At 44.2% G+C, this 27,697-nt stretch overlaps 1 protein-coding gene across 1 annotated transcript in view; it reads left to right on the top strand.

The window, feature by feature from the left end:
- Positions 1–27,697, top strand: part of ACSF2 (acyl-CoA synthetase family member 2) — a 183,074-nt gene that overhangs the window by 46,215 nt on the left and 109,162 nt on the right. Inside the window, exons 2-4 of the mRNA XM_040437968.1 lie at positions 18,312–18,507; positions 21,498–21,626; positions 25,833–25,886. Of these exons, the coding sequence (XP_040293902.1) occupies positions 18,312–18,507; positions 21,498–21,626; positions 25,833–25,886 (379 nt within the window). The remainder of the gene's footprint in view (positions 1–18,311; positions 18,508–21,497; positions 21,627–25,832; positions 25,887–27,697) is intronic.

Here is a 27,697-nt window from a genome sequence, read left to right as displayed (position 1 = left end):
GGTGCATCCGATCACTACTGCCAGAATGAGAAGGTGAGCATTCGAAGTTCTGTTTCTCGAACTGCGGAATTATCCGGACAAGTTTCTTAACTACAGATGAGCGTCTCGAATTGCGACGATCTGCTACATCACATCGAAAGACAGCACACCAATTTCCATCGAAGTATTTCACCTGCAGAACGGTTAATGCTTACCATAAGGTAATTATAATTTTTTTTAAATTGTTAGATATTGCTAGTAATTGTGATTTTTGTATAATTTTATAACATAGTTTTTTCAGGTTCAAAGCTGAACCCAGACATATTTCCCTACCCCATGGTACAAATATTTTCTGTATTTGATACTGTACTCTACCTAGCGCAGCTCTTGATTGCGCAGGCCAAGGGCTTAGAAGGCTCTGCATTAGTATTGTTCACTGTGACTTCAAAGGCTCCTATGGTCAGGCTTTACCCCTATCTCGACCATTCGAGACGTTGACTTCACTGTGAGCAATGCTAGCCAGAAGCATATGCCTATAATTCTCCATGGAGAGCCCATTCCATCACTGAATTTCCAAAAAATGTCCTTTGCCCTGTGAGAATGACCGCAGAACAAAGGTAAGCATTTGAGCATTTAACAGTGGTATGGCCAGTTTAAGGTCCGAAACACGGCCAACCAAATTATACAGGGAGTGCAGAATTATTAGGCAAGTTGTATTTTTGAGGATTAATTTTATTATTGAACAACAACCATGTTCTCAATGAACCCAAAAAACTCATTAATATCAAAGCTGAATATTTTTGGAAGTAGTTTTTAGTTTGTTTTTAGTTTTAGCTATTTTAGGGGGATATCTGTGTGTGCAGGTGACTATTACTGTGCATAATTATTAGGCAACTTAACAAAAAACAAATATATACCCATTTCAATTATTTATTTTTACCAGTGAAACCAATATAACATCTCAACATTCACAAATATACATTTCTGAAATTCAAAAACAAAACAAAAACAAATCAGTGACCAATATAGCCACCTTTCTTTGCAAGGACACTCAAAAGCCTGCCATCCATGGATTCTGTCAGTGTTTTGATCTGTTCACCATCAACATTGCGTGCAGCAGCAACCACAGCCTCCCAGACACTGTTCAGAGAGGTGTACTGTTTTCCCTCCTTGTAAATCTCACATTTGATGATGGACCACAGGTTCTCAATGGGGTTCAGATCAGGTGAACAAGGAGGCCATGTCATTAGATTTTCTTCTTTTATACCCTTTCTTGCCAGCCACGCTGTGGAGTACTTGGACGCGTGTGATGGAGCATTGTCCTGCATGAAAATCATGTTTTTCTTGAAGGATGCAGACTTCTTCCTGTACCACTGCTTGAAGAAGGTGTCTTCCAGAAACTGGCAGTAGGACTGGGAGTTGAGCTTGACTCCATCCTCAACCCGAAAAGGCCCCACAAGCTCATCTTTGATGATACCAGCCCAAACCAGTACTCCACCTCCACCTTGCTGGCGTCTGAGTCGGACTGGAGCTCTCTGCCCTTTACCAATCCAGCCACGGGCCCATCCATCTGGCCCATCAAGACTCACTCTCATTTCATCAGTCCATAAAACCTTAGAAAAATCAGTCTTGAGATATTTCTTGGCCCAGTCTTGACGTTTCAGCTTGTGTGTCTTGTTCAGTGGTGGTCGTCTTTCAGCCTTTCCTACCTTGGCCATGTCTCTGAGTATTGCACACCTTGTGCTTTTGGGCACTCCAGTGATGTTGCAGCTCTGAAATATGGCCAAACTGGTGGCAAGTGGCATCTTGGCAGCTGCACGCTTGACTTTTCTCAGTTCATGGGCAGTTATTTTGCGCCTTGGTTTTTCCACACGCTTCTTGCGACCCTGTTGACTATTTTGAATGAAACGCTTGATTGTTCGATGATCACGCTTCAGAAGCTTTGCAATTTTAAGAGTGCTGCATCCCTCTGCAAGATATCTCACTATTTTTGACTTTTCTGAGCCTGTCAAGTCCTTCTTTTGACCCATTTTGCCAAAGGAAAGGAAGTTGCCTAATAATTATGCACACCTGATATAGGGTGTTGATGTCATTAGGCCACACCCCTTCTCATTACAGAGATGCACATCACCTAATATGCTTAATTGGTAGTAGGCTTTCGAGCCTATACAGCTTGGAGTAAGACAACATGCATAAAGAGGATGATGTGGTCAAAATACTCATTTGCCTAATAATTCTGCACGCAGTGTATAGCTTGTATTGTTTTTTGGGGCTTTTTTTTTTTTTTTTTACATGTTTGCTCATTTTTATTTAAACTTTTTTTTTTTTCTTCTGATAGATTTCTGGCAACAGGAGAAAGTCTGACGTCTCTCTATTATCAGTTTCGTCTAGGAATATCCACAGTTTCCTTGATTGTGAAGGATATGTGCCATACTTTGTGGGAGCAGTTGCATGCAGAATTTATACCCCATCCAAGTAGGCAACAGTGGATCGAAATTTCAGAAAAATTTTGTGAGGTGTGCCAGTTTCCTAACTGTCTTGGGGCAGTGGACGGGAAACATATACGTATTATCAAGCCCCATGGCACTGGTTCAGAGTACTTTAACTACAAAAAATATTTTTCAATTATATAAATGGCCATTGCTGATGCCCAGTACTGTTTTGTGGCAATCGATGTTGGGGCTTATGGTCGAACCAATAATTCCATGGTCTTTAAAAATGCTGACATGGGTCGAAGGCTATACAATAGACAATTTGATTTTCCACCACCTCAACCTCTACCAGGTACTGATGCTCCCCCAATGCCCTTTGTGTTGGTTACTGATGAAGCGTTTCAGATGTGTGGCAATCTAATTACAGTATTTTTCGCTTTATGAGATACACCTGATGATAAGACGCACCTAGGTTTTTGAGAAGTATAATAATAAAAAAATATATTTTGAACCAAAAGGTGTACTTTTGGTGGGTTTTCAACTAAATTGTTTCTTATTAAGTGCCAATTTACAATGGAAAAGGGGAAGTCGACTGCAGCTTCTTTAAGACACTGCCCTGTACAGGTTCATGAGACAGAGCTAAATCTAAGTATCTGACGCCCCAGACTTACTGTCACAAGTATCAATATGAATTTGATTGCACAGACAGTAAGCACACAAAGTAATAAAATACATAAAAGAGGGATTAGGTAAATAAGTGCATTTTTTAAACGTTGGAAGAACCCCAGGCTAAGACATGACATGAGCCTCCCAAGTGCAGTCATATACAAAGACATGCGGTAAAGACTTCTGAAGACAATAAAGAACTTACCATTCTGTGCTCACAGCCCTCACAACCTGCTGCAGATGACCAGCACTTGTCATCTGCTGTCCCAGCTACAGACAAGGACTCTGAGGACAGAAGTCACATGCAAGGACCTGCTATTAATGCCTAGTAGACGAAAGGTTTCAGCAGGGTAGGAGCCAATGGCCGTGTCATCTGCAGAGAGTCACCCCATATGCAGAGGGTGGCATCCTTGACACAATGGCATGAATACTGGTCATAATAACTGTCATGGTCTTACCTTCTTGCTGTTCTCCTTCGTTTGACATGTGCTGGCGGCCATCTTGGTTTCTGGGTTTCTTGTAGCCTCCCACCCTGCGGCTCCTCCTTCCCACTGGGAGGAGCTGGATGCCTAGCTCATATATATAGGAGGTCTGTGGCTTCAGTTCCTTGCTTGGTCCTCCTGTGTTCACATGCTTCTAAGACTGCTGCTGCTTCTGGTTCCTGATCCTGGCTTCGTCTGACTACCCTGCTGGTTCCTGATCCTGGCTTCGTCTGACTACCCTTCTGGTTCCTGACCTCTGGCTTCGCAAAGACTCTGCTTCGGTTTCGCCATCCGTTTGGACTTTTGCTTTACAGCTTTATTTTCAATAAAGCCTTCTTATTTTCACTTATCTCTTGTTGTACGTCTGGTTCATGGTTCCGTGACAATAACAAAAGGGCAACTGGCATAAGACAGACATTCATTCACAACCCTAGCTTTCTGCTGGCAGAGAATGTTAACCTTTTTCGAGCACGGTAGAGGTCAGCTGTCCTACAGGAAGGAGAGTTCACATATTGACTGGCAGGCCGGCTCCTTATTTGTCGCTCCTCCAACGTGGGGAGATCCCTCACTCAGTCACGCTCCTGCTTCGCCAGCTTCATTAATGAAGTGGAAGGAGCATGACTGAGTGAGTGACGTTACGTTGCCCGCCGCTTTGATAGTGAGTACTACTACAGACGATTACGCTAGTTTAACAAACCAGAGCCACTGATTGAGCATTAAATAAAGAGACTTTACATGTAAAGACTGCTGTGAGCGGGGCCTGGTGTAATGGAGTACAGTGACTGCATTGGGCCCCACCGCGAGTGCAACAGCAGTTGACGGCCTCCAGACCCTCCTCCCACCCCGCATGATAGAGGTTTACTGTAACTGATACATCGCAGGCCGCACTAGCATAGCGGCCGGCGATGTAACAGTGTAAGACATTTAAAAATTGCACTATTCGCTTTATAAGACGCACTGCCGCCCCCCCCAAAAAAAAGTGCGTCTTATAATGTGAAAAATACGGTAAACCTTATTGCAGCCGCGGATTAAATCAGAGCAAACACATATTCAACTACCGCCTGACTAGGGTCAGAAGAATGGTGGAATGCGCATTCGGGTGGCTAAATGGCAGATTTTCACCAAACCTGTTCAACTAAAAATAGAAACTGTTGATGAGGTAGTAAAGTTGTTACACAACTATCTACTCATAAAAGAACCGCTACATGTCGAGCTGATCCCTGAAGACAGCGATTTGGCCAGTATTGAAAGTTTCGGACCGAGGATCACTGTAGCAGTTTCCAGGATGAGAGACTCCTTTGCTGAATATTTCCTCCGCTGCAGGAAGAGTGGACTGGCGGGACCAAATTATTTAAATTATTTGTGGTTTTTTTCATGAAAAATTAATGTAATTTGAATATATTCTAGATGCAGTTTGGTTGCGTGGTTATGTGGGTGGGTGCATACAGTAGTGTGTTTATTGATTTTCTAAACCTGTTTTGTAAAATTAGTTTCAGTTTATTAAACTTTATTTTATACCATATGCTGAGTCTTTATGCATATATTGATCTCCCCACGTTGGAGGAGTGACAAATATTTGTGTCGCTCCGCCAGCGTTGGGAGATTATGTCAGGCCTCTCTTCTCCACACTAGTCTTTAACATACTCTCCCCACGCTGGAGGAGCAACAAATAATTGTGTCGCTCTGCCAGAGTTGGGAGATTATGTCATGCCTCTCTTCTCCACACTGACGCCAGGAACGGAGCGACGACCTCAGCCCACTGGTCTCGGGGTAACTTCTCCCTCACGGCCACCTTTTCGAACATCGCCATATAGGTCTCGACATCATCCGAGGGGGACATCTTAGGGATCGCCACACGGACAGCTTTCCGGGCATCGTGGACGTTCTGGGACACTCCGGCCGCTTGCAACACCATGACATCTAATAGCAGCTGGTTAGTTTCCTGCTGCTGCTTGTTAGCCTCCCGCTGCTGCAAGTTAGCCTCCACGACCACCTCCATTTTGTTAGGGGACACAGGTTGTAACGCTGCCGACTTAAAGTAGGACATACACTTTTGTCCAGGAAAAACTAAAAAAACTTTTCGGCCTTCAGGTTTTGCTCTGGTAGACAGGCTAGCGGACGCAGTATAGAGGCAATCACAAAGTCTTTAACTTAAACAGTTGTTGTGTTTATTCACACATAATGAAAAACTAAATGACCGTTCAGTCTGTGTGTTTTTCCCAGCATGCAATGTCCATAGAACAAAATCTTCACCTGGTAAGCAGTTTTCCATCCGCAGTCCACAGCAGGCTTCAGGGGCCTGTTTCCCAGCATGCAGCTCTCAGCCCTTTAGCACGGCACAAATTCACAGGTCCCAAAACACACAGACTCCCCAGCTTCTCTGTCAAATGGAGGAAAAACCACACCCAGCTGAGACAGCTGGCTGGGTTTTATATAGGCCAAAAAAGACCTGGCCTAGAGTGTGGGGAGAAGCCACCCACCCAGCACTTTGGCTACTCCCAGTAGGAGCCGGCCCGAATCGGCTTTACAGCCATACTATCAACAAAACAGTGTCAGTCAGCACTAGCTGCCGCTGAACCTTAAAACTACCGGCTCTTACCTCACCGAGGCCAGAAATCTCGGTGACACATACCTTCCATCAATGACGGCCCCTTGCGCCTTCCTACAATGGTCAGATCAGCAGCAGGTACTCTACCCTAATGTTTTAGAGGGTCAGCTCAGCAGCAGACGCAAACCCCTAATGTTTTAGAGGGTCACCAGCAGGCCCTCGCCCATAATGTTTTAGATGGTCAGATCAGCAGCAGGCCCTCGCTCCTAATGTTTTATATGGTCAGGTGAGCAGCAGGCCCTCACCCCTAATGTTTTAGAGGGTCAGCTCAGAAGCAGACCCTCACCCCTAATGTTTTAGAGAGTCACCAGCAGGCCCTCGCCGATAATGTTTTAGATGGTCAGATCAGCAGCAGGCCCTCGCCCCCAATGTTTTAGATGGTCAGATTAGCAGAAGGCCCTTGCCCCTAATGTTTTAGAGGGTCACCAGCAGTCCCTCACCCATAATGTTTTAGATGGTCAGATCAGCAGCAGGAACTCGCCCCTAATGTTTTAGAGGGTCAGCTCAGCAGCAGGCCCTCACCCCTAATGTTATAGAGGGTCAGCTCAGCAGCAGACCCTCACCCCTAATGTTTTAGATGGTCAGATCAGCAGCAGGCCCTCGTCCCTAATGTTTTAGAGGGTCACCAGCAGGCCATCAATCATAATTTTTCAAGGGTGTGTATGATGACCTCCTTTATGTGTAATAAAGGGTGTATTAGAGTGTCGGTTCCTTCTAATTTTTGGCAGCCCTTTCACTTAATGCATAGGCTTTATGAGTGTAGGAGTCCCACTACCTGAACAATTGTACCACAATGTGAATGAGGCCCTCCTTTATGTGATATACAGGTTGTATCGGAGTGCCTCTTCCTTGTAATTTTTGGCAGCACTTGCACTTTATATACAAGTAAATATACAGGAAAAAATGTTTCCTAACTATTTTTCCTCTAAAATCTATTATCTTCGGTTTTGTGCTTTTTATTGTCAGTCTGTAAAAGTGGCATACTACTCGGACAATATCATTCCCAGCAGCGACCTGGGAGTCCAAGATGCATCCAGACATCTTCCCCATGCTGTTTCCGAACCATTCCAGTGGAGTTTCCATCAATTTCTGACCTTTTCCTAAGAACCAGACACCCTTCCCTCTTCAGAGCAGGGGGTGCCTGGTTTAATGCTCTGTTTCTTCCATTGACTTCCATTGTGCTCGGGCACTCGAGCACCAGAGCACACGAGCACTTTGGTGCTCGATCAACACTATTCTCTACACTAGTCTTCAACATACTTTCCCCACGCTGGAGGAGCGACAAATAATTGTCGCTCCGCCAGCGTTGGGAGAATATGTGAGCACTAGAGCCCTCCATCTCCCTACGCTGGTGGAGCGACAAATACTTGTGCAGGGAAAATTTAAGTGTTCAAATAGAACCCATTTTTTATCCCCAACTTACAAGACAAGACAAAAAGATTTTTAAAAACATAACATTTATTAATATATAAAAATTATCAGAAAATATAAATAAATAAATAAAAATATAAAAAAACATTTTTATAACTGCCTAAAAACAGGCCTGGGGGGGACTAGAAGACTGAGGGTGGAGGGCAGTGCGCAGGTTGGGACCCCTCTCTCCTGTTGCTGTTCTGTGGACAAATAAGTGCGTGTTGGGGCAAGTGCAACAGTGGGAGTATTTAAAGTGGAGGATGGGGCAGGAGATGGAGTTTGCCGAGCTAGGGTAATGGGAGTGGTGAACGAGGTTGGAGGATAGTAATGAGGAGGAGAAGGAGAAAAGTGGTAAGAAAATAGCTCGGAGGTTTCGATTGGGATGGGGTGGGACTGGGATGGGGGATGCGGCTGGGATGGGGGATTGGGTGGATAGGATGGGGCGGCTGGAAAGGGGGATAGGTGTGGGAAGGGGGATAGGTGCGGGATGGGGGATAGGTGTGGGGCGATGTTGCACTTGCCACAAGGCGCAGTCCACTAGTCTTCTGCCCTCAAACAATTGGCCAGGCGTAAACTGTTCCATCACGGGGACTAACAAATTCAAATGAAGTTGCGCCGGATTAATTTGCAATGTCAACATCGCCCCCGCCTGAAGACGACGCAAATTGTCCTCCAATCTGGCAACTCTATTTGTGAATCCCATCAAGGACTCGTAAATGAGCCTTGTGAGATCCTCGTAGTCCACCTGATGGCTCCTACCTGCCCTCTGGCGAAGCATGATGACCTCAAATAATTGGGCTAATTAGGCGATCGTTGCGTCTCCGGGGGGCGGAGGTAACGGAACATCGGAGTCCTGACCACTTGCTTGAGCAGGACGAGGGGGACCCGCGGTGACCGGCTCATCAGGGACCGCCTTCTGAGGAACTTCGGGCGCCCGAGTACTGCTTGATGTTCTGTAAAGCAAAGAAAAAAAACACAATTAGCAATTGGATTTTGGTGGAGAACTTCTGGAATAGACGTGAGCAAATCGACTTCTGATGCTACATAGGAAGTTGCATTGCAAAAAAATTTCATACAAATACTGTACATAGATAGAGCCCATACATTCTAATATTAGTGTACAGAAAAGTTTCTATGTACAGTATGAATTTTTTTTGGAAAAGCAACTTCAGATGTATAATCTGAAGCACGCTTCGCTCATCTCTACTCCATAAAATACTATGTGGATGTCTGTTGTCGCAATTCATGCGACTCTCCTTCTTCTTTGTGTGGTGCCAAATCAATTAGAAGAATAAGTATGTGTACACCATACTGCCTTATAATGAGACCAGACACTCTAGGTGGTTTCATGAAAGCATCTTCTCATCTTCTCTGAGCCATTGGTAGAAGAGCCGGCGAGAGAGACTTTTATTCACAGTACATTCACTTAAATAGCAGACATGACATCACAAAAGGGGTGTTCCTTAAGAAGAGACTATTGGCTCCTTAACCTGATAGGAGTGGTTTCACTGAGTCTATAGGTGTATTTGAAGACTGTAATGTAATCCCCTCTTCCCCCTCCATTATTGACCTTCTCATACATATGGTTTGCGGCCATCTAGTGGAGACAAATGTGTACTACATGGAGAAATCAAATCTTGTCTCTCACAAATCCCTCCTTTTTGCGGTAAATAGATACAAGATGAATAAGCAATGTGAGGTACTCTCCCAACGCCCTAAACGGCGAAGAGCTGGACTTTCCTTATTGCTTCACCAGGTCCCCCCAACTCCCTTTCGGGTTTGCCTTCATCTGGTTCTATTTATTCCGCAACTATCAACAAGATTTCATTTGTTTAAGGATGGAATAATCTTTGTCTTTGACAGGGGCACAGCACATATACATAGTGTGGGCATGGATGTATTATACATTTTCCAAAACAATTTTCCTAAAATGTAGAACTATATGACAGCCCATTAAAACCAAATTCTAATAACATTGTAGTCACTGAACCAGTTCCCAAAACATTATTCTGGCCATGATATTAATTTCAGAATTTTTCCCATCAGTTCATTTGATAAAGTTCATCAGTTTCTTCAGATCCCCGGTGATCCTTTCATCAGTTTCTTCAGATCCTTGGTGATCCTTCCATCAGGGGCAGTGTTGTCCGGAATGTAGATGCAGCAGTTCCTGTAGACCCCTCCTTTTTCTGCTGTCAAGGACCAGTCGGTTCTGTAGAGTCATCACTGGAAAAGAGCTCAGTTGTTCCACCATTCCTTGCATAGCATCACAGATATAATTCACAAATCTCTGTTGATGACAATAGATATGTTAATCCAATAAAAATTAAATATTATATATTTTTTAATTTTTACTAATCATGGGAGTTAATGACTCAAATCCTGCAACTATCTGACTTTTTGCTTTAAATTCATCAGAAACTCTTCTACAGATTCCTATGGCATCCATGTATCCATGTATAAACGTGAGTCAAAAGATGTAGGCAGTGACCTCCTTTGTCGTGACCGGACATTGTTTTCTGATTTGATCCCACTCAGGAGGTGAGAATAGAACAAATGGCATCAGTACCCGATCAGGACTTGATCAGGGTACATTGACCACTTCATTCCACCTGCATCCTGGGTCGGAGTTTCAAATCTCCACACAATCACCAGATATCTGCGTTTTGATTATTTTGGTTGATAAACCAACTGTCAGAGTAAACGTTAGAGTCACTACTTGTCTTCTTCAGCTGAATTATGTAAGAACAATATCCTAGAGGGAAAACACCAAAGGGCTTTCCTGTATAAATCCTGTCTCTAAGGTCAGTTTGTCATTATATTTTAAATTTGGCCAAATATTTAATGCCAACTATAGGTAAGGATGTAGGAGTCACAGATGCTACTGAACTTTGAGGTTTCTCTCTTACCAACATTCTAGATTTGCCTAGGGGATCTTTGTCACTTACACATGCTCCTAACACATATATCCCCGAATCCTGTTGTATAGGATTTCTAGTGGACAGGAACAGAGGATTACATTCATCATGTTTACAACTGTTTGGTGGGGTTCCCTTCAGGATAGTCATCCTTTGCGACAAACCTTCAGCTTTACTGACTCTAGAGGTAGTTTCCACTAGTTTATATTCACAACACTTCAGATTAGTACTCCATTCTGTTAATTTCCAATATCCACAGTTGGTATGGTCATATTTAAATACAATTACCATAGACTGGGTCAGTCCCCGTCACACAGATGTACTTATCAGACCAAAACCAAGTGTCCTGTCATCTGTCTTACAGTCCACTATACTGCAAAAGTCAACTTAGTTGTTCCTGACTCATCTTGATAATATAAAACCGTTGGAATTTGATTTGACTGTGATTTCCCCTTTGTACAATATGGAACAAACAATAAGGCATGAAACAACATTATGGCTCTTATAGTCCTGGCACTTGATTGCAATACGATCAGTTTCTCCTTGCAATTCGACAGCAGTGGCGGCGGTTATCAGGACTTGATGTAGGTCTTCAAACCGTAGCTCTAGGACTTTCCGCCCGTCTCTTGTTTCACCACTATCCAATCTCCTGATTGTGAAGAATGAATCGCTTCTATACAGTCTGGATTCTAGGAAACAACTAAAACTTGGAAATACACATTAGGCAATAACAGACAACATAATTTGGAAAACTACTATGCTGCATCTGGAACTATTGGGGAAATAGACACCTAATCCAGGAGCATTCCCAAAGAGTACTTCATAAGGACTTAGGCCTATCTTCCGGTTAGATGTATATCGGAGGAAGAAAAACCCCAGGGATAGGTACTCTCACCTCAGTCAGTATCTTTTAGCTGTAGCCTTCGCTACAGGCCAAATCTCCGAATATCCTGGAAAGAGATCAATATAGACACAGACATATTCACACTGTTCCACCTTTGTTCTGAATGTAGTCAATCCGCAGTCTCTGAAATGGGTAAGATGACCTTGGCATATGCCTTCCTGGAACTCCCATAGTTCTCCCATCATTATTACAGCATTCACCTAGTGGCAGCATTGTTGAACCCAGGAGTCATCCACCACAGAACCCAATCACACCTTCTTTCTCTCGATTTGCCCATGTTCTCAATCCATCCTCTTTAGGTAGAGTGCCCTCTGAAGGAAAAGTTTATTACCAACTCTCCAGAGTCCTATTATCACTTCTACCTTTATCCTTTGATGTTTCCCTTCAGCCTCTGTAGCCTTTATCTGAAAAAGGCAAACTTTTTGGAAGTCCACTGGCCATAAGCCATCCTTTATCACACAGATTTCCACTTAGCGTAGACTTCAGGTAATAATGTAACCTCTACCTTCTCAGGCAGTATCAGGGCATCAAACATCTTTCATACACTCAGCATTCATTATTGATGGGCTTAGCCATGGATCCAACAAAGTCTCTGCTTCACTAGATTAGACCATAATAATGAGTGATACCGAAGGCATACCTGGATGTTAGCAGTCTTACCCTCAGCCATCTTACCAACCTCAGCGAGTGTCTTCAGCTCTGTCTCCTGCACTACCATTGCTGGACTGAGTGGTTCTTTCTTGACAACATCAGATTAAGTAGGAACAGCATATCCTGTCCGAGGTGATCCATCTTCCAGGAACCTGAAATGATCTACCAGAAACTCAAAAATGTGGTTATTAATTGCATTACTAGATGCTCCTACACATGTGATACTACCCTCAGTCATGAGAGATCATGGAACATGTTTGCTATGAGGCAATGTAATTAGATCCCAAGGATTATATAAATAATAGGGATCCAGTATTTGATTCTGGGTTGTTAATTCCCTATGGGCGTTTCATTTGAAGGGGCTGAACATTTGTCTTCCTCCCACGGGCGAGGAAGTGGGCGAGTACCTACAAAGTCTTCCTCCCCCCCCTTGTGGGGAGGACTGATAGGCAGCCACGCCCGCCTTAGGTCTTTGTTTGATTTAACTTTAACAATATGATGAAATAGGGACAAAATTAACTTCTCTCAAGCCTAGCCAACACTAGACCTTTCTAGATGATTCTCAAGATCATACACAAAGGCAGCACTTAGGATTTTCTCATGCATAGCTAAAGTAATCTCAAAAATCCAAATCCACCCAACTTTCTTGGAGTCTAGTGAAAACTTTCTCCACACTCTCTGTCCTGATGACAATGTGACTTACTGATGATCTAAACACTTCCTCCCAGACTCACTGATCTTCACTATGCATTAAATCCCCAGCTCTACATTGGACTCAATTTTCCAAATCTCATAAATAATATGAGAAAACTCTCCATATTTTAACTAATTTTCTATAAAGCAGCATAAGTAAGTCCTCTGAATTGGGAATTCTATTCATCGTGGCAAAATTGATGTTACTACTGGGTGTGGAAGATGTCATACATCATATAATGATGCAGATATCCCTACACTTTCACTCATATTTGAATAAGGACTTAGAATGGGTGCAATCTAGATTGAGTAGACTGGCCTGGAATATTTCTAGTAGGCATCATAGGGGCAATTACTGCAGGTACATTTTTAACTGATGGGACATACAATTGGGAAGGGTTATTTTCAGACATCACTGGATATAATCCAGTGTTGGAAACTGATAGGATTGTATCCTGTCTTTGAGATCCACAAACAAACATGTTACTCGCACACACACTCATCCCCCATAAGGCCTAAGGAAAGAGTTTTTGGGGGGTGGGGAAGGGCTAGAGGGAGCAGAAGGCACAGTGGGTGGTGCTGATTAGCACATTCCAGCACCTGGTGTAGAGAAGGGGCTGACAGAAAAAGCAATAGGTAGTCTTTGATGGACCACAAGACCCAGGATTACTTAGTTACAACACATGTGGTGGGGGGGAAGGGAATGCCGCATGGCCAACTCTCTTTGTTCCCTTACCACACCCAAATCCTCCATTTTACTATAGCAATTACTTTCAACTTTCCATCTACACACTTATCCACAAACTTTAATTTAATCTATCTCCTACTGCATTTGCAAACTCTAGGGGGAACTTTTACACAAAAGTGCATATTTATGGATAATACCGGAAATCGCTGCTACTTAGTATGACAGAATGCTTTCAACTTTTATTTCTAACTGAAACTTTTCCTTTCTTTTCTCGCATCAACTGAGCCGCCGTTAAAATCTCTTTACTCTGTCCTGCAACATTCGAATTTCCCATTATTGTAGTTGCACAAAGCTCTAACAATTGCTACTTATCAAACCCGCAAACTTAAGCGTAGTTGCACAAAGCACAAACGGAATCCGATTACTATAAGTAATCGCCACCGAACCCACAAACTTAAGCGCAGTTGCACACAGCTCAAATGAAATAATAGTATTGAACCCACAATCTCTCAAAGTGAAGACCCCTAGTCAATTCACCGGGATACAAAATCTTAATAACTTCCAATTGCCTATGAGACAATTGGTATTAACCCTTTTCCCAAAGTTCTCGTCAGAACCTTGACTGGGAACCAATTCTACGTCACAGGATATCCGGCTCAGCTGTCTAACAATTTCCGTTTAGTTTCAGCATGTTCTACCACACAAAGAAGGAATATTTCAACAGGTTCTTTCTAACGGACAGATCAGCTATAACTTGAACCCTTTTATCGCGATAACACCAATTCAACTCTTGAGAACCCACAAAAGCGGAAGTTACAGAGGAGATTTGTAAGAAATAAAGCTTTCTTACCTTGCCGGCATGTGATCTCGTCTGATGGTTCCGTTTAAGTCGCTCTCGTGGCGTTTGAATCGGAAGTTACGCAAGCTATCTGCCCCACGCTCGGCGCCATTTTGTTGTCGCAATTCATGCGACTCTCCTTCTTCTTTGTGTAGTGCCAAATCAATTAGAAGAATAAGTATGTGTACACCATACTGCCTTATAATGAGACCAGACACTCTAGGTGGTTTCATGAAAGCATCTTCTCATCTTCTCTAAAGCCATTGGTAGAAGAGCCGGCGAGAGAGACTTTTATTCACAGTACATTCACTTAAATAGCAGACATGACATCACAAAAGGGGTGTTCCTTAAGAAGAGACTATTGGCTCCTTAACCTGATAGGAGTGGTTTCACTGAGTCTATAGGTGTATTTGAAGACTGTAATGTAATCCCCTCTTCCCCCTCCATTATTGACCTTCTCATACATATGGTTTGCGGCCATCTAGTGGAGACAAATGTGTACTACATGGAGAAATCAAATCTTGTCTCTCACAATGTCCAAGACAGAGTGCCAAATAACAGTCTGCCTGGGCCATACACATAGATTGGATAACATAATTCAGAATCTTTATAAACATAATCTCTAACCTTCGCAGCTCTAGGGTTCTTCGTACGAACCCCAAGGCAGAATGATGGCGATATTCCCGCCTTGAAGTTCCTCCCGAACCACTCGGGGCCCAAAGTTCCTCGTTGTAATCTTTCTTGTAGCGGTCCCGCCACCGAACCATGATTGTCGCCCCTGGAAAACAAAAAAAAATTAAATAAAGGTTACTCATTAAAATCCATGATTTTGTGGCATCAAAAATGGTTTACTATTTAATTGATCTAGCCAAAACCACAATGAAAATACATTAGTTGTTAAACTATCGGTGGCATTGACCCACATCAACTAGACGGTAAACCACTTCTGAGCAATAAAACATACGTGTATGCAATCTACAAATGAAATACTGTATACTTATGGCACTGCTCCCATTGCCTGTCTCCGAGGTCCTCCGAATTCAGCACAATTGCCTCACCGATTTCGTGCCAGAGGAGCCGGGTTGCGTGATGGTCTGTGTGGCGACGGTCGGTGTGGTCCTACAACTCTGGACGCGCCTCCACCATCTGGATAAGGAGGTCGTTTTCTATAAAAAAAAGCCGACCTCCTCCTCGTACATTTTGGTTGAGACTCTGGAACCCTTAGGCCCCTTTCACACGGGCGAGTATTCCGCGCGAATGCGATGCGTGAGGTGAACGCATTGCACCCGCACTGAATACCGACCCATTCATTTCTATGGGGCTGTTCACATGAGCGGTGATTTTCACGCATCACTTGTGCGTTGCGTGAAAATCGCAGCATGCTCTATATTCAGCGTTTTTCACGCAACGCAGGCCCCATAGAAGTGAATGGGGTTGCGTGAAAATCGCAAGCATCCGCAAGCAAGTGCGGATGCGGTGCGATTTTCACGCATGGTTGCTAGGTGACAGTCTATTCACTGTATTATTTTCCCTTATAACATGGTTATAAGGGAAATTAATAGCATTCTGAATACAGAATGCTTAGTAGGTGATCAATTGAGGGTTAAAAAAAAAATAAAAAAATTAACTCACCTTCTCCTCTTGTTCGCGTAGCTGCCGGTCTCTTCTTTACTTCTCAATAAACTATCGGCTAGGACCTGTGGTGACGTCAGATCACATGCTCCAATCACATGGTCCATCACCACGGTGATGTACCATGTGATTGGAGCATGTGATCTGACGTCACCAAAGGTCCTTTAGCACACAAAGAAGTAAAGAAGAGACCGGGAACTACGCCAACAAGAGGAGAAGGTGAGTTAATTTTTTTATTTTTTTTAACCCTCAATTGATCACCGACTAAGCATTCTGTATTCAGAATGCTATTATTTTCCCTTATAACCATGTTATAAGGGAAAATAATAAAATCTACACAACACCTAACCCAAGCCTGAACTTCTGTGAAGAAGTTCGGGTTTGGGTACCAAACATGCGTGATTTTTCTCACGTGAGTGCAAAACGCATTACACCCGCACATTTTCCCGCAACGCCCGTGTGAAAGAGGCCTTAGGCTACTTTCACACTTGCGTTCGGGGTTCCGCTTGTGAGCTCCGTTTGAAGGCTCTCACAAGCGGCCCCAAACGGATCCGTAGAGCCCCAATGCATTCTGAGTGGATGCGGATCCGCTCAGAATGCATCAGGATGGCTCCGCTTGGCCTCCGTTCCGCTCAGCAGACGAACACCCGAACGCAGCTTGCAGCGTTCGGGTGTCCGCTTGGCCGTGCGGAGACAAACGGATCCGTCCAGACTTACAATGTAAGTCAATGGGGACGGATCCGTTTGACGTTGACACAATATGGTGCAATTTCAAACGGATCCGTCCCCCAGTGACTTTCAATGTAAAGTCTGACTAACTTTCACACTTAGAATTTTTTCTGAACTATAATGCAGACGGATCCGTTCTGAACGGATCCCAACGTTTGCATTATAGGAGCGGATCCGTCTGTGCAGACATCAGACGGATCCGCTCTGAACGCAAGTGTGAAAGTAGCCTAAAAAACAAAGATTTTTTTTTTTTTAATACAGTTTGGATTTTTTTCAATTTAAAACACTGATTGCAAATACTCACACGACCCCGACCGCCACGCGCTCCCTGACTTCCTCTGGCAGAGGCTAGAAGACCTCTGAGAGGCAACGGGACGAGATGGCTGTAAAATAGAAAAAAAATTATAATTTCAGAACCTACAATAACATTTATTTTTGGGGAAAAAATAAATAAAAGTAAACATCTACTTTGCTGACCTCCACCTTCACTTTCACCATCTGAAGTTTCTTCTTGGCCGGGATGCAACTCCTCCACAGACGATGACTGCGAGAAAAAAAAAAAAAACACAATTAGAATAATGGCAAAATATTACAGTGGGGCTTGCTATAACCCAATTTGACATGCAGTATCATGTCGGCGAGGAGTGCTCCCGGCATCACTTGAAGATATGTCTATTAAAAAATGTTTTTTTATATTTGAACATTACACACGACACGCACACCCATGTAAATATTACTTACTTTCCATTTCTGGAACTTTCTTTTATTATCTGCCGGCCTGTGTGGCTGTCTGGCGGCCTGTCTGGCGGCTATCTTTATTGGCGGCCTGTGTTGCGGACTGGCGGCCTGTGTGTCGGGCTGTCTGGCGACCTGTGTGTTGGGCTGGCGGCCTGTCCGGAAGGGTGATGTCTGCCGGCAGGCTGTTTTTTTCTAAAAAAATAATAGGAGGAGTGGTAGTTATATTCTTGTACCTATGACTACTACACCTAGCACTCCCTATGTACTTATACTACCTGCATTCCCTATGTACTATTGTAGTCTGCTGCAGTCCTAGGTACTGCAACTCCTAGCATCCCCTATGTACTTATACTCCCTGCTGTTCCCATACAATAGTACATAGGGACTGCTGGTAGTATAAGTACATAGGGGATGCTAGGAGTAGTAGTCCTAGGTACTGCAACTCCTAGAATTCCCTATGTACTTGTATGGGGACTGCAGGTAGTATAAGTACATTGGAGCTGCTTATATTTAATTATTTTAATGTTAATGCTCCCAGCATCATGTGACATCATGACATCAGTCAGATCATGTGACATCATGGCTCTGGGAATATCAGGTACTGCTGCCTCCAATTCAGAGCAAACTTCGAGTTTCTAGGCCGTAATGAGCCAGTCACGTGCCCTGCACTGTACTCTATTGTGAGGAAGCTGAGATATGAGGGATGTTTTTAGGGTCCCTACACTGTCGGGCGTCTGCCTGTGGAGTGTCTCCATTGAGTCTCTTTCCCTTGCAAAGAAAATCACCACATGTTCTCCTCCAAGTCAGGGTGCAAGCAGCGCTCCTTATCTCAGCTTCCTGAACTCCTATGTATTCCGAATAACAAAGCTACAGTATATAAAAAAAATTGCTTTCTAGTTTATTTACTCACAAACCGATTAATGCCTTATTATTTCCTTCACAGCCGTCTCCTCGCCGATCATCCTCCTGCACAACCAGTCACCTCCATTAGTTATGTCCATGGAACGAGCGTTCTACCATTGACCAGCCGGACTGTGCAGCAGTGTCTGTGGGACACAACCCAGCGTATACCCGATGAAGAAGCCGTTGTAGTTGTCCATTCTGGTACACGGAAAACCTTCAGCCAAATGAGTAAAGATGTATGTGAAGAGTAGACAGAAAATGTGCCAGGGGATGTATGATGGCTGGATGAGAGAGGACTAGATTTGGGAGGGTGGCAAACTGGGCAGTTGGCTGAGCCCCGATCTGCAATCGGGTCCGGTATAACGCAACGCAGATACCACACTAAAAACCTCATCAAATCTGACAACCATCCACACTCCTTGTACGTGAATGGGGTTCACATGCAAAGGAAATTTTCCAGGAGGATTGAATAACCATGGAGCTAATCCTTGGGCGGACCTGCTGCCCAACGTAATGTGATGGAGCTGAGACTGCTGGTGGTGCTTGGTCACACAACTAAGGTGGTGCCCCCTTTATTTTGGGTTCTGCAGCAGGGTGTATGTGGGTGGCATCTCCCCTTGCTGCCACTCTGACATGGTAATGGTCATACAGAGGCTGGAGATCCTCCTGTGGTCCTTCCAAGCACTTTCATCTTGACCCGTAGTTCATCGAAGGTGGTTGTGGTCTGCTGCACATGGAAGATGTTGCCCCATCCAGTTCCAGACATTCTCAATGGGGGAAAGATCTGATAATGCAGATGGCCAAGGGAGCTGCAGGATACCCCGTAGAGCACAATGTGCAGGGCGGGCAGTGTGTGTGGGGCGTTACCTTGTTGGAACACCACGTCAAAAAAGGCATTAGCACTGATTCTATGATGTCCTTGGTATATTGAAGCCAATACAAGACAGGGATGGCCACCTCTAGGACCTGCACCTATTCTTAGAAAGGAGCTCGCATGTGCAGCCACCCTCCATTCGTTTCTATTGGAGTGCCGAAAATAGCTGAGCGGCGCACTTGGCTATTTTCAGAAGTTGAAATGAATGGGAAGCTCACTGCGCATTCGCGGCCACTGCTCCATTCACTTCTATAGGGCTTACAGAAATAGCCGAGACAGAGCTCGCTTATTTTCGGTACTCCAATAGAAATTAATGGAGGGTGGCGGTGGCCACACATGCGCAGTGCATCCTCCATCACTTTGTAGGCTCCGTTCTAAAAATAGGTGCAAGTTCCAAAGGTGGGACCTGCACCTATCAGACATTGGGTTCATATCCTAGCAATCCTATCTGCTGGTGCCCTGTGGCACTGAAAATCGCTCTGATTGCGCTGTCATTAGACAGATGTGGTCACAGTGAAGATCCCAGAGACCAGTCGAAGTGGTCTCCAAGCATCTGATCGCTGTTACAGTGATCCTTTGTGAAGAAAAGTATATAAAGCCAGCAGAGGAGCTTTCAGCTATGAGAAAGCGACTCCTGCTGGCTGTAAAGTGAACTGTGATCCTGACTGACAGGAAGGGGTTAATTAATTACCCCCCCCCCTAAAAAAAATTTAATGAAAAAATAAAAGCGTTATAGTTATTCAGTAATTGTATAGCAGACAACATACATAAAAAAAATTCTTTCATAAAAACATTAATAAAAATATAGTTATTAATTTTAGCTATAGTATAGCGGATGTACACATTTTTTTCCCTTTTTCTTTAACAAATTTTAAAAAAATGTTTGGCTATATATAGTAAAGCTTTTTCTTTTGGGCTAAAATATACAAATGCACGCATATTTTTTTCAATAATAAAAAAGTCAAAAGCTTAAAGGGGTTCTGCAGTTCTTTTAAACTGATGACCTATCCTCTGGATAGATCATCAGCATCTGATCGGCGAGGGTCCGACACTCGGGACCACTGCCGATCAGCTGTTTGAGAAGGCAGCTGCGCTGGCAATAGCGCCGCGGCCTTCTCGCTGTTTACCGCAGGTCCAGTGACGTCACGACTAGTATCACTGGCTAAGCTCCATTCAAGTGAACAGATCTTAGCCCTGCCCAGGCCAGTGATACTAGTCGTGACCTGAGGGAAACTGAAGGAATTTTTTGCAAAGGTCTCAGTATGTCGCAGTGTGCCGCTATTAAAATACACTGAATAGTCGTGCAATTTTTTTGCCATGCAATAAATGACGCCATGCAGCCATACCATTTTTACATCATGACTTGCTGCTACGTGATAGGTGTCGTTGTGTAGCCCTAGCCTTCCACTCACCAGGGCGCAGCAGATATGAGCGAGTAAACATCTGGGTTTACTGTATATACCAGTTACCATGTACTGGAGGGGACCTCTCACCGATGTCTGCTTTTAGTATTTACTTTCGTCCCACATAATATAACAATATTGGAGCATTTTTTCTTAGAGCATTGTGTCGTTCCTCTGTTATTCCACCTAGAATTTATGAATTTATTGAAAACTGGATGTTACCAGTTTGGGGGGTGTCCTTACAAATCAGCACACTGTCCAATCAGTGCTGACAGCGTCAGACTATCTAGGGACACACTTCTTTGACAAAGGAAATGGTAACACCCAGTTTTTGAATTATTCATAAATGTTTAGAAGGAATAACAGGAACAGCGCAACGTAGAGTTATGAGATAATAGGCATCAGAATTGTTATTCAAAAGCGGACATGTCAGGAGAGGTACCAGGTCCTAAATGGCGGTAACAAAAATACGGAGCCCTGAGTTGTCTTGCTGATTTGAACAATGAGATAATCGTTTATGGGTATCTTCACCTTCCGGCAGCCTGCTCCAGCATAGAATGCCGGGAACCGGCCACACAAAAACCTCTGCGTGCGGCGGTATTTGTCTGTCCGTTTCTCAACATATTTGCTGGATTGCGGCCGGATCACGACCAGACTCCATTGTAGTTAATTGGGCCGGACGGCATTCCATCAGCGTCTGGCAATGCCGGATCCGGGAGGCTGTTCCTGGGCCAGAACATCCACTGTACCAGTCGTTTCCTCAAACTTTTGACGGGCTGTACTGACATCCCTAAGGTTTCATCAGTGGTGGTCTGAGTCTTGAGATCAGCTACTAAAATAAAGGGGGTGAAGCACCCAGCAGAGGGTGGTGTCGCTTTGCCGGGCATGCGGTGTACGGATGGATGCTATAAATGCAAAAATGACCTCACTGAGTGTTTTCTCTCTCCAGGTAGAGACCCTCGCTGCAGGGCTCTTAGCTCTCGGCTTGAAGAAAGGAGAACGCGTGGGCATGTGGGGGCCAAATTCCTATGAATGGGTCCTTATGCAGTTTGCAACAGCTCAGGCCGGACTTATTTTGGTAAGATGTCTCACCCCCCTTCCCCCCCTGCCCCAGCAACAATGGGTCCCCCACCGCTCTTTGCTGGCACATCACGGCAGCGCTATTGCACCACGTGATTGCTGCAGCCAATCAATGAGAGCAGCAGGGGTGTCAGTATGTATGGCTCTTGACCATTGCGCCAGTGTTTTCATGTTGGCACTGCAACGTTGTAAACAGGGAGGGGGATTTAAAGGGGTTGTCCTATGACAACTTGGGATTTTATGACCTCACGGGGAACATGTATATGTAACGAAAAGTAAAAAAACAAAAAAAATAAAACACAGTCACGAGAACAGATTCTCTAGAATGGTCATTTCATGTGTTATGCACTATTATGCACTAAAACGGACATTTATAAAAACTGTTTAAATGGGTTTTCCCGGCAAAAGATACATAAAACTGCTCAGAATCTATGCCTGCTCATAGCGCAGACAGCCAAAGATGCACCAAGTCCTGCCCCTCTTAATAAATTAGACACATCTTACGTGCAGTATTTCAGTTTAAAAACCATAGTACAACCCCAATTCCAAAAAAGTGTAAAATGTGAATATCGTATTTTTCGCTTTATAAGACGCACCCGATACTAAGACGCACCACAAGAGGAGAAAAATAAGAAAAAAATATTTTTCATCAGACCCCCATAAATATCAGGACATCAGATCAGACCCCCATAAATATCAGGACATCACATCAAACACCCCATAAATATCAGGACATCAGATCAGGCCCCCATAAATATCAGGACATCAGATCAGGGCCCCATATCAGCCTTTTATGTCAGACCTCCATCAGACCTTATATCAGCCCACATAGTGAGACCCCCATCAGACCTCAGAGCAGGTGAAAATAAAAACCATCTCTTACCTGTCCTGTGCCACGGCTCCTCTCCACCTCCGGCAGAAGTCATGCTTCCCGGCCTGTGCTGCTCTGTCACCTGACTGCGTCATGTCATAGTGCACGCACTACGTCCTGGCAATGTACGCAGTCAGGACAGCGCCGGCCCCAGCAAGAAAGACCGGGGAGTGTGAGTACTACAAGCGCTTGCGGCGCTTTGCTCCCCTCTCCCAGCACCTAATTCATACTAGTGAGCGGATCCACAATGGAAGCGCTCACTAGTATTCGCTTTATAAGATGCACGGCCATTTCCCCCCCTTTTGGGGGGAAAAAAGTGCATCTTATAAAGCGAAAAATACGGTAAATGTAAATAAAAACAGAATGCAATGATTTGCAAATCTCACAGGCCCATATTTTATTCACAATACATCATACACATAGCAGATTTTGAAAGGGAGACATTTTACAGTTTCATGAAAAATATTAACTCATTTAGAACTTGATGGCAGCAACGCATCTCAAAAAAGTTGGGACAGGACATGCCTACCATTGTGTAGCATTCCCTCTTCTTTTAGCAACAGTCTGTAAACATCTGAGTGAGGAGACCAATTGCTGGACATTTGAAGAGGACTGTTGTCCCGTTCTGGTCTGATGTAGGATTCTTGCTGCTCCACAGTCCGGCGTCTTCTTTGCCATTTTTTTCTTTTCATGATTCGCCAAATTATTTAGATGGGTGAAAGGTGTGGACTGCAGGCGGCCAGTTCACCACCCAGACTCTTATGTGAAGCCATGCTGTTGTGGGGGATGCAGTATGTGGTTTAGCATTTTCCTGCTGAAATATGCAAGGCCTTCCCTGAAAGTGACGTTCTCTGGATAGAACATGTGTCATCCGAAAACCTTTGTATACTGTTCAGCATTGAACGTGTCTTTCCAGATGTGTAAGCTGCCCACACCATAGGAACTAATGCAACCCCATACCATCTGATAACAAGCTGGATGGTCCCTCTCCTCTTGAATCCTCAGGGCACGGCATCCGTGGTTTCCAAAAAGAATTTAAAATTTTGATTCACCTGACCACAGAATTGTTTTCCATTTTGCCTCAGTGTATTTTAAATGAGATTTGGCCCAGAGAAAATGGCAGCATTTCTGGATGGTGTTGAGATGTGGCTTCTTTGTATGGTAGAGCTTTAACTTGCATTTGTGGATTGCACGGCAAACTGTGTTTCTGGGAGTGTTCCTTAGCCTATACAGCGATTTCCATTACAGAATTCTGCCTGGCTTTAATGCAGTGCCGCCTGGGTGCCATCAGCCTCGTTACTTGTGCACATGGATTTCCCCAGAATCTCTGAATATTTTGATGATATTATGTACAGTAGATGGTGGGATATTTAAAGTATTTGCAATTTTATGTTGAGGAACATTTTCTTCTGAAATTGTTCCAAAATTTTTAGTATGACCTCTGGGACCTCTAGAACACCGCAAACTGAAGGAGTGCGAACAGCTCATGAGCGGCCATCCTTAAAGGGAACCTGTCACCGGGATTTTGGGTATAGAGCTGAGGACATGGGTTGCTAGATGGCCGCTAGCACATCCGCAATACCCAGTCCCCATAGCTTTGTGTGCTTTTATTGTGTAAAAAAAACGATTTGATACATATGCAAATTAACCTGAGATGAGTCCTGTCCCTGACTCATCTCACGTACAGGACTCATCTCAGGTTAATTTGCATATGTATCAAATTGTTTTTTTTACACAATAAAAGCACACAGAGCTATGGGGACTGGGTATTGCGGATGTGCTAGCGGCCATCTAGCAACCCATGTCCTCAGCTCTATACACAAAATCCCGGTGACAGGTTCCCTTTAATTCATTTCTAGAGTGGTGCAAATGTTCCACCCATAGCAATATTCATACATGTGTGCTAGCTACAGTGCCCCTTTACCCCTTCAGTGCCTCTATACTACTTCAGTGCCCCTATACTTCATCAGTGCCCCTTTACTTCGTCAGTGCCCCCTATACTCCGTCAGTGCCCCCTATACTCCGTCAGTGCCCCCTATACTCCGTCAGTGCCCCCTATACTCCGTCAGTGCCCCCTATACTCCGTCAGTGCTCCCTATACTCCATCAGTTCTCCAGTACTCCAACATACTTACTTCCTCCATGTTTCTACCTCGGATTCTTCTAACAGGAGTTTTCATTGTCCTGTGCCAATCTCTACAGTCAGAGACTGGCACTGGAGCAGACAATTTAGACAGAGAGGATACCAGATGTGCTTCATCCAGGCATAGTACCAGGACTCCATCAGGGGGTTCGCTGAATCTAGAACTTGGTATAGTGATAGCCATAGATATGTAACTTTGTAGGTCTTTCAAAGTTCAGGAATGAACTGCCCACTCTTCTCAATCTAGTACGGAATCTGGTAGGGTGAAGCCTATTCATATTATTAGCTGTATCTCCTTCTGAAATTGTTCCAAAATTTTTAGACACAGTTCTTAGCAGATTGGATAACCTCTTCCTATCTTTGCTTCTGAGAGACTCTCCCTCTCTAACATGCTCTTTTTATACCCAGTCATGTGGCTTAGTTGCAAATTGCTCCTTCTCATGTTTTTTTATTAGTATCATTTACTTTTCCAACCTTTTGCTGCCCCTGTCCCAACTTTTTTCAGATTCGTTGCTGCCCTCAAGTTTCAAATGAGTTAAAAAGGTTGACCCATCTCAAGCATTGGTGGCATAGGATATGCCACCAACGTATGACCCCTGGGACCTGCTCCTATCTCTAGAACAGTACCCGCAAAGTGAAGGAGTGGGGACGGCTCATGAGCGGCCATCCTCCATTCATTTCTAGAGTGGTGCAAATGTTCCACCCATAGCAATATTCATACATGTGTGCTAGCTACAGTGCCCCTATACCCCTTCAGTGCCCCTATACCCCTTGGGTGCCCCTATACTACTTGGGTGCCTCTATACTCTGTCAGTGCCCCCTATACTCCGTCAGTGCCCCTGAACTCCATCAGTACTCCAACATACTTACTTCCTCCATGTTTCTACCTCTGATTCTTCTAACAGGAGTTTTCATCGTCCTGTGCCAATCTCTACAGTCAGAGACCGGCACTGGACAGAGAGGATACTAGATGTGCTGCATCCAGGCATAGTACCAGGACTCCATCAGGGGGTTCGCTGAATCTAGAACTTGGTATGGCGATAGCCATAGATATGTAACATTGTAGGTCTTTCAAAGTTCAGGAATGAACTGCCCACTCTTCTCAATCTAGTACGGAATCTGGTATGGTGAAGCCTATTCATATTATTAGCTGTATCTCCTTCATGTATAATCATCTTGTGCTTTTTCCAGGTCTCTGTGAATCCTGCGTATCAAGAAAGTGAGGTGAAATATGTGCTGAAGAAGGTACCGTATATTAGACTTCTAATTTCTTGTATTTTCTTCCATTCAAATGTTCATGATCCATATCAGATAACGCTGCTTCTCGATAGGGTTAACAACTTGTGGGAAAAAAAACTGATGTGTATACAGAGATAGGTGATAGGGCCGACTCCTGGACTTCAAAGTCCACAATGAGCAGAGATTTAAATGAAAAAAATACAAGTTTTACTGAATCTTTTCTCACAGAACTACATAATAGCATTCTGCTCAGTTCCTCCTGGTCTACAACATGCTGCCTGGAGATTATTTAGCATTTTCATGGTGACAGGTTCCCGGCACTAGCTTGAGTGCTGTGACCTCTTTAAAGGGGTTGTACAAGAATGGGGGGTTTGGCAATCCTGCCACACTTGCCTGTATCGGTAAAGGAAAGCTTACTTACCTGCTTCTTGGTGCTGGCTCCCCCCACTCCTTCTCCTCCTGGGCTGCGACACTCCGTTGTAAGCCTCCAGTTTGACATCAGTGATTGGCTGCGGTGGTCAGCGGCTTTTCTTGTGTAATGACAAATGGTCATGTGACACAAGGGGATCCGGTCACCTCCACGGCCAGTGATTGGCTGTGACTATATCAAACGAGATTTTTACAGTGAGGGAGACCAGCAGAGCATCACAGGTTTGGAGGAGAAGGGGAGCCAGCTACGGGAAGCAGGTAAGTAATCCTCCCTTTACAGGTCCGGCTAGTTCTTGCACAACCCCTTTAAAGAGGTTGTCTGGCATTTTGATACTCATGACCTGTCCTCAGAATAGTGTCAATGGGGTCTGGCTCCCGGCACCCCAGTCATTCAGCTGTTTGAAGAGTTTTCGGCGCTCCAGTTACTTCTGCAGTTTCTTCCTAGGCCTGTTCATTGGTCACCTAGCCTAGTCGCAGCTCAGTCCCATTCAAGTGAATGGGTCAGAGGTGCAATACCAAGCACAGGCGCTATATGATGTACAGTGCTGTACTTGGTGAGCTATGAGAACGCCGCGGTGGTCACCAGAGTGCCGCAGCCTTTTCAACAGCTAATCCACATGGGGTGCTGGGAGTCGGACTCATAGTTACATAGTTAATACGGTTGAAAAAAGACATAAGTCCATCAAGTTCAACAAAGGGATAGGTGGGGAAGTGAGACTCAGATTTCTATATGTTTTCATAAGCATTAATGTCATTTACTTTCAAGAATTCATCTAACCCCTTTTTAAAACTGTCCACTGGACCTGCTGTGACCACGTCCTGAGGAAGTCTATTCCACAGATTCACAGTTCTTACAGTAAAGAAGTTTTGACACTTCTGGAGACTGAACTTTTTCTTCTCCAGTCGGAGGCAGTGCCCCCTTGTCTCTTGAGCGCATTTTACATGGAACAGTTTTTCTTCGTATTTTTTGAATGGCCCATTTATATATTTGTATAGGTTAATCATGTCCCCCCTTAGACGTCTCTTCTCAAGACTAAATAAATTCAATTCTTTTAATCTTTCTTCATAACTAAGACCTTCCATGTCCCTTATCAGTTTAGTCGCTCTCCTCTGTACTTTTTCCAGCTGCAGAGCGTCCTTTCTATGGACTGGTGCCCAGAACTGAACTGCATATTCCAGATAAGGCTGCACCAACGCTTTGTAAAGTGGTAATATTACATCCCTGCCCCGCGAGTCCATGTCTCGTTTAATGCATGACAATATCCTGGTGGCCTTAGAAGCAGCTGATTGACATTGTATGCTCTTATTTAATCTACTATCTACAAGGATACCCACATCCTTCTCTATAAGTGACTCCCCCAGTGTTGCATCCCCTAGGACATATGAAG

The sequence above is a fragment of the Bufo bufo genome, chromosome 6 (genome assembly GCF_905171765.1).
Source record: "Bufo bufo chromosome 6, aBufBuf1.1, whole genome shotgun sequence".
NCBI classification, from domain to species: domain Eukaryota; kingdom Metazoa; phylum Chordata; class Amphibia; order Anura; family Bufonidae; genus Bufo; species Bufo bufo.
Note: the sequence above shows the minus strand (reverse complement) of the source record. Positions and strands in the feature narration are given on the sequence as shown.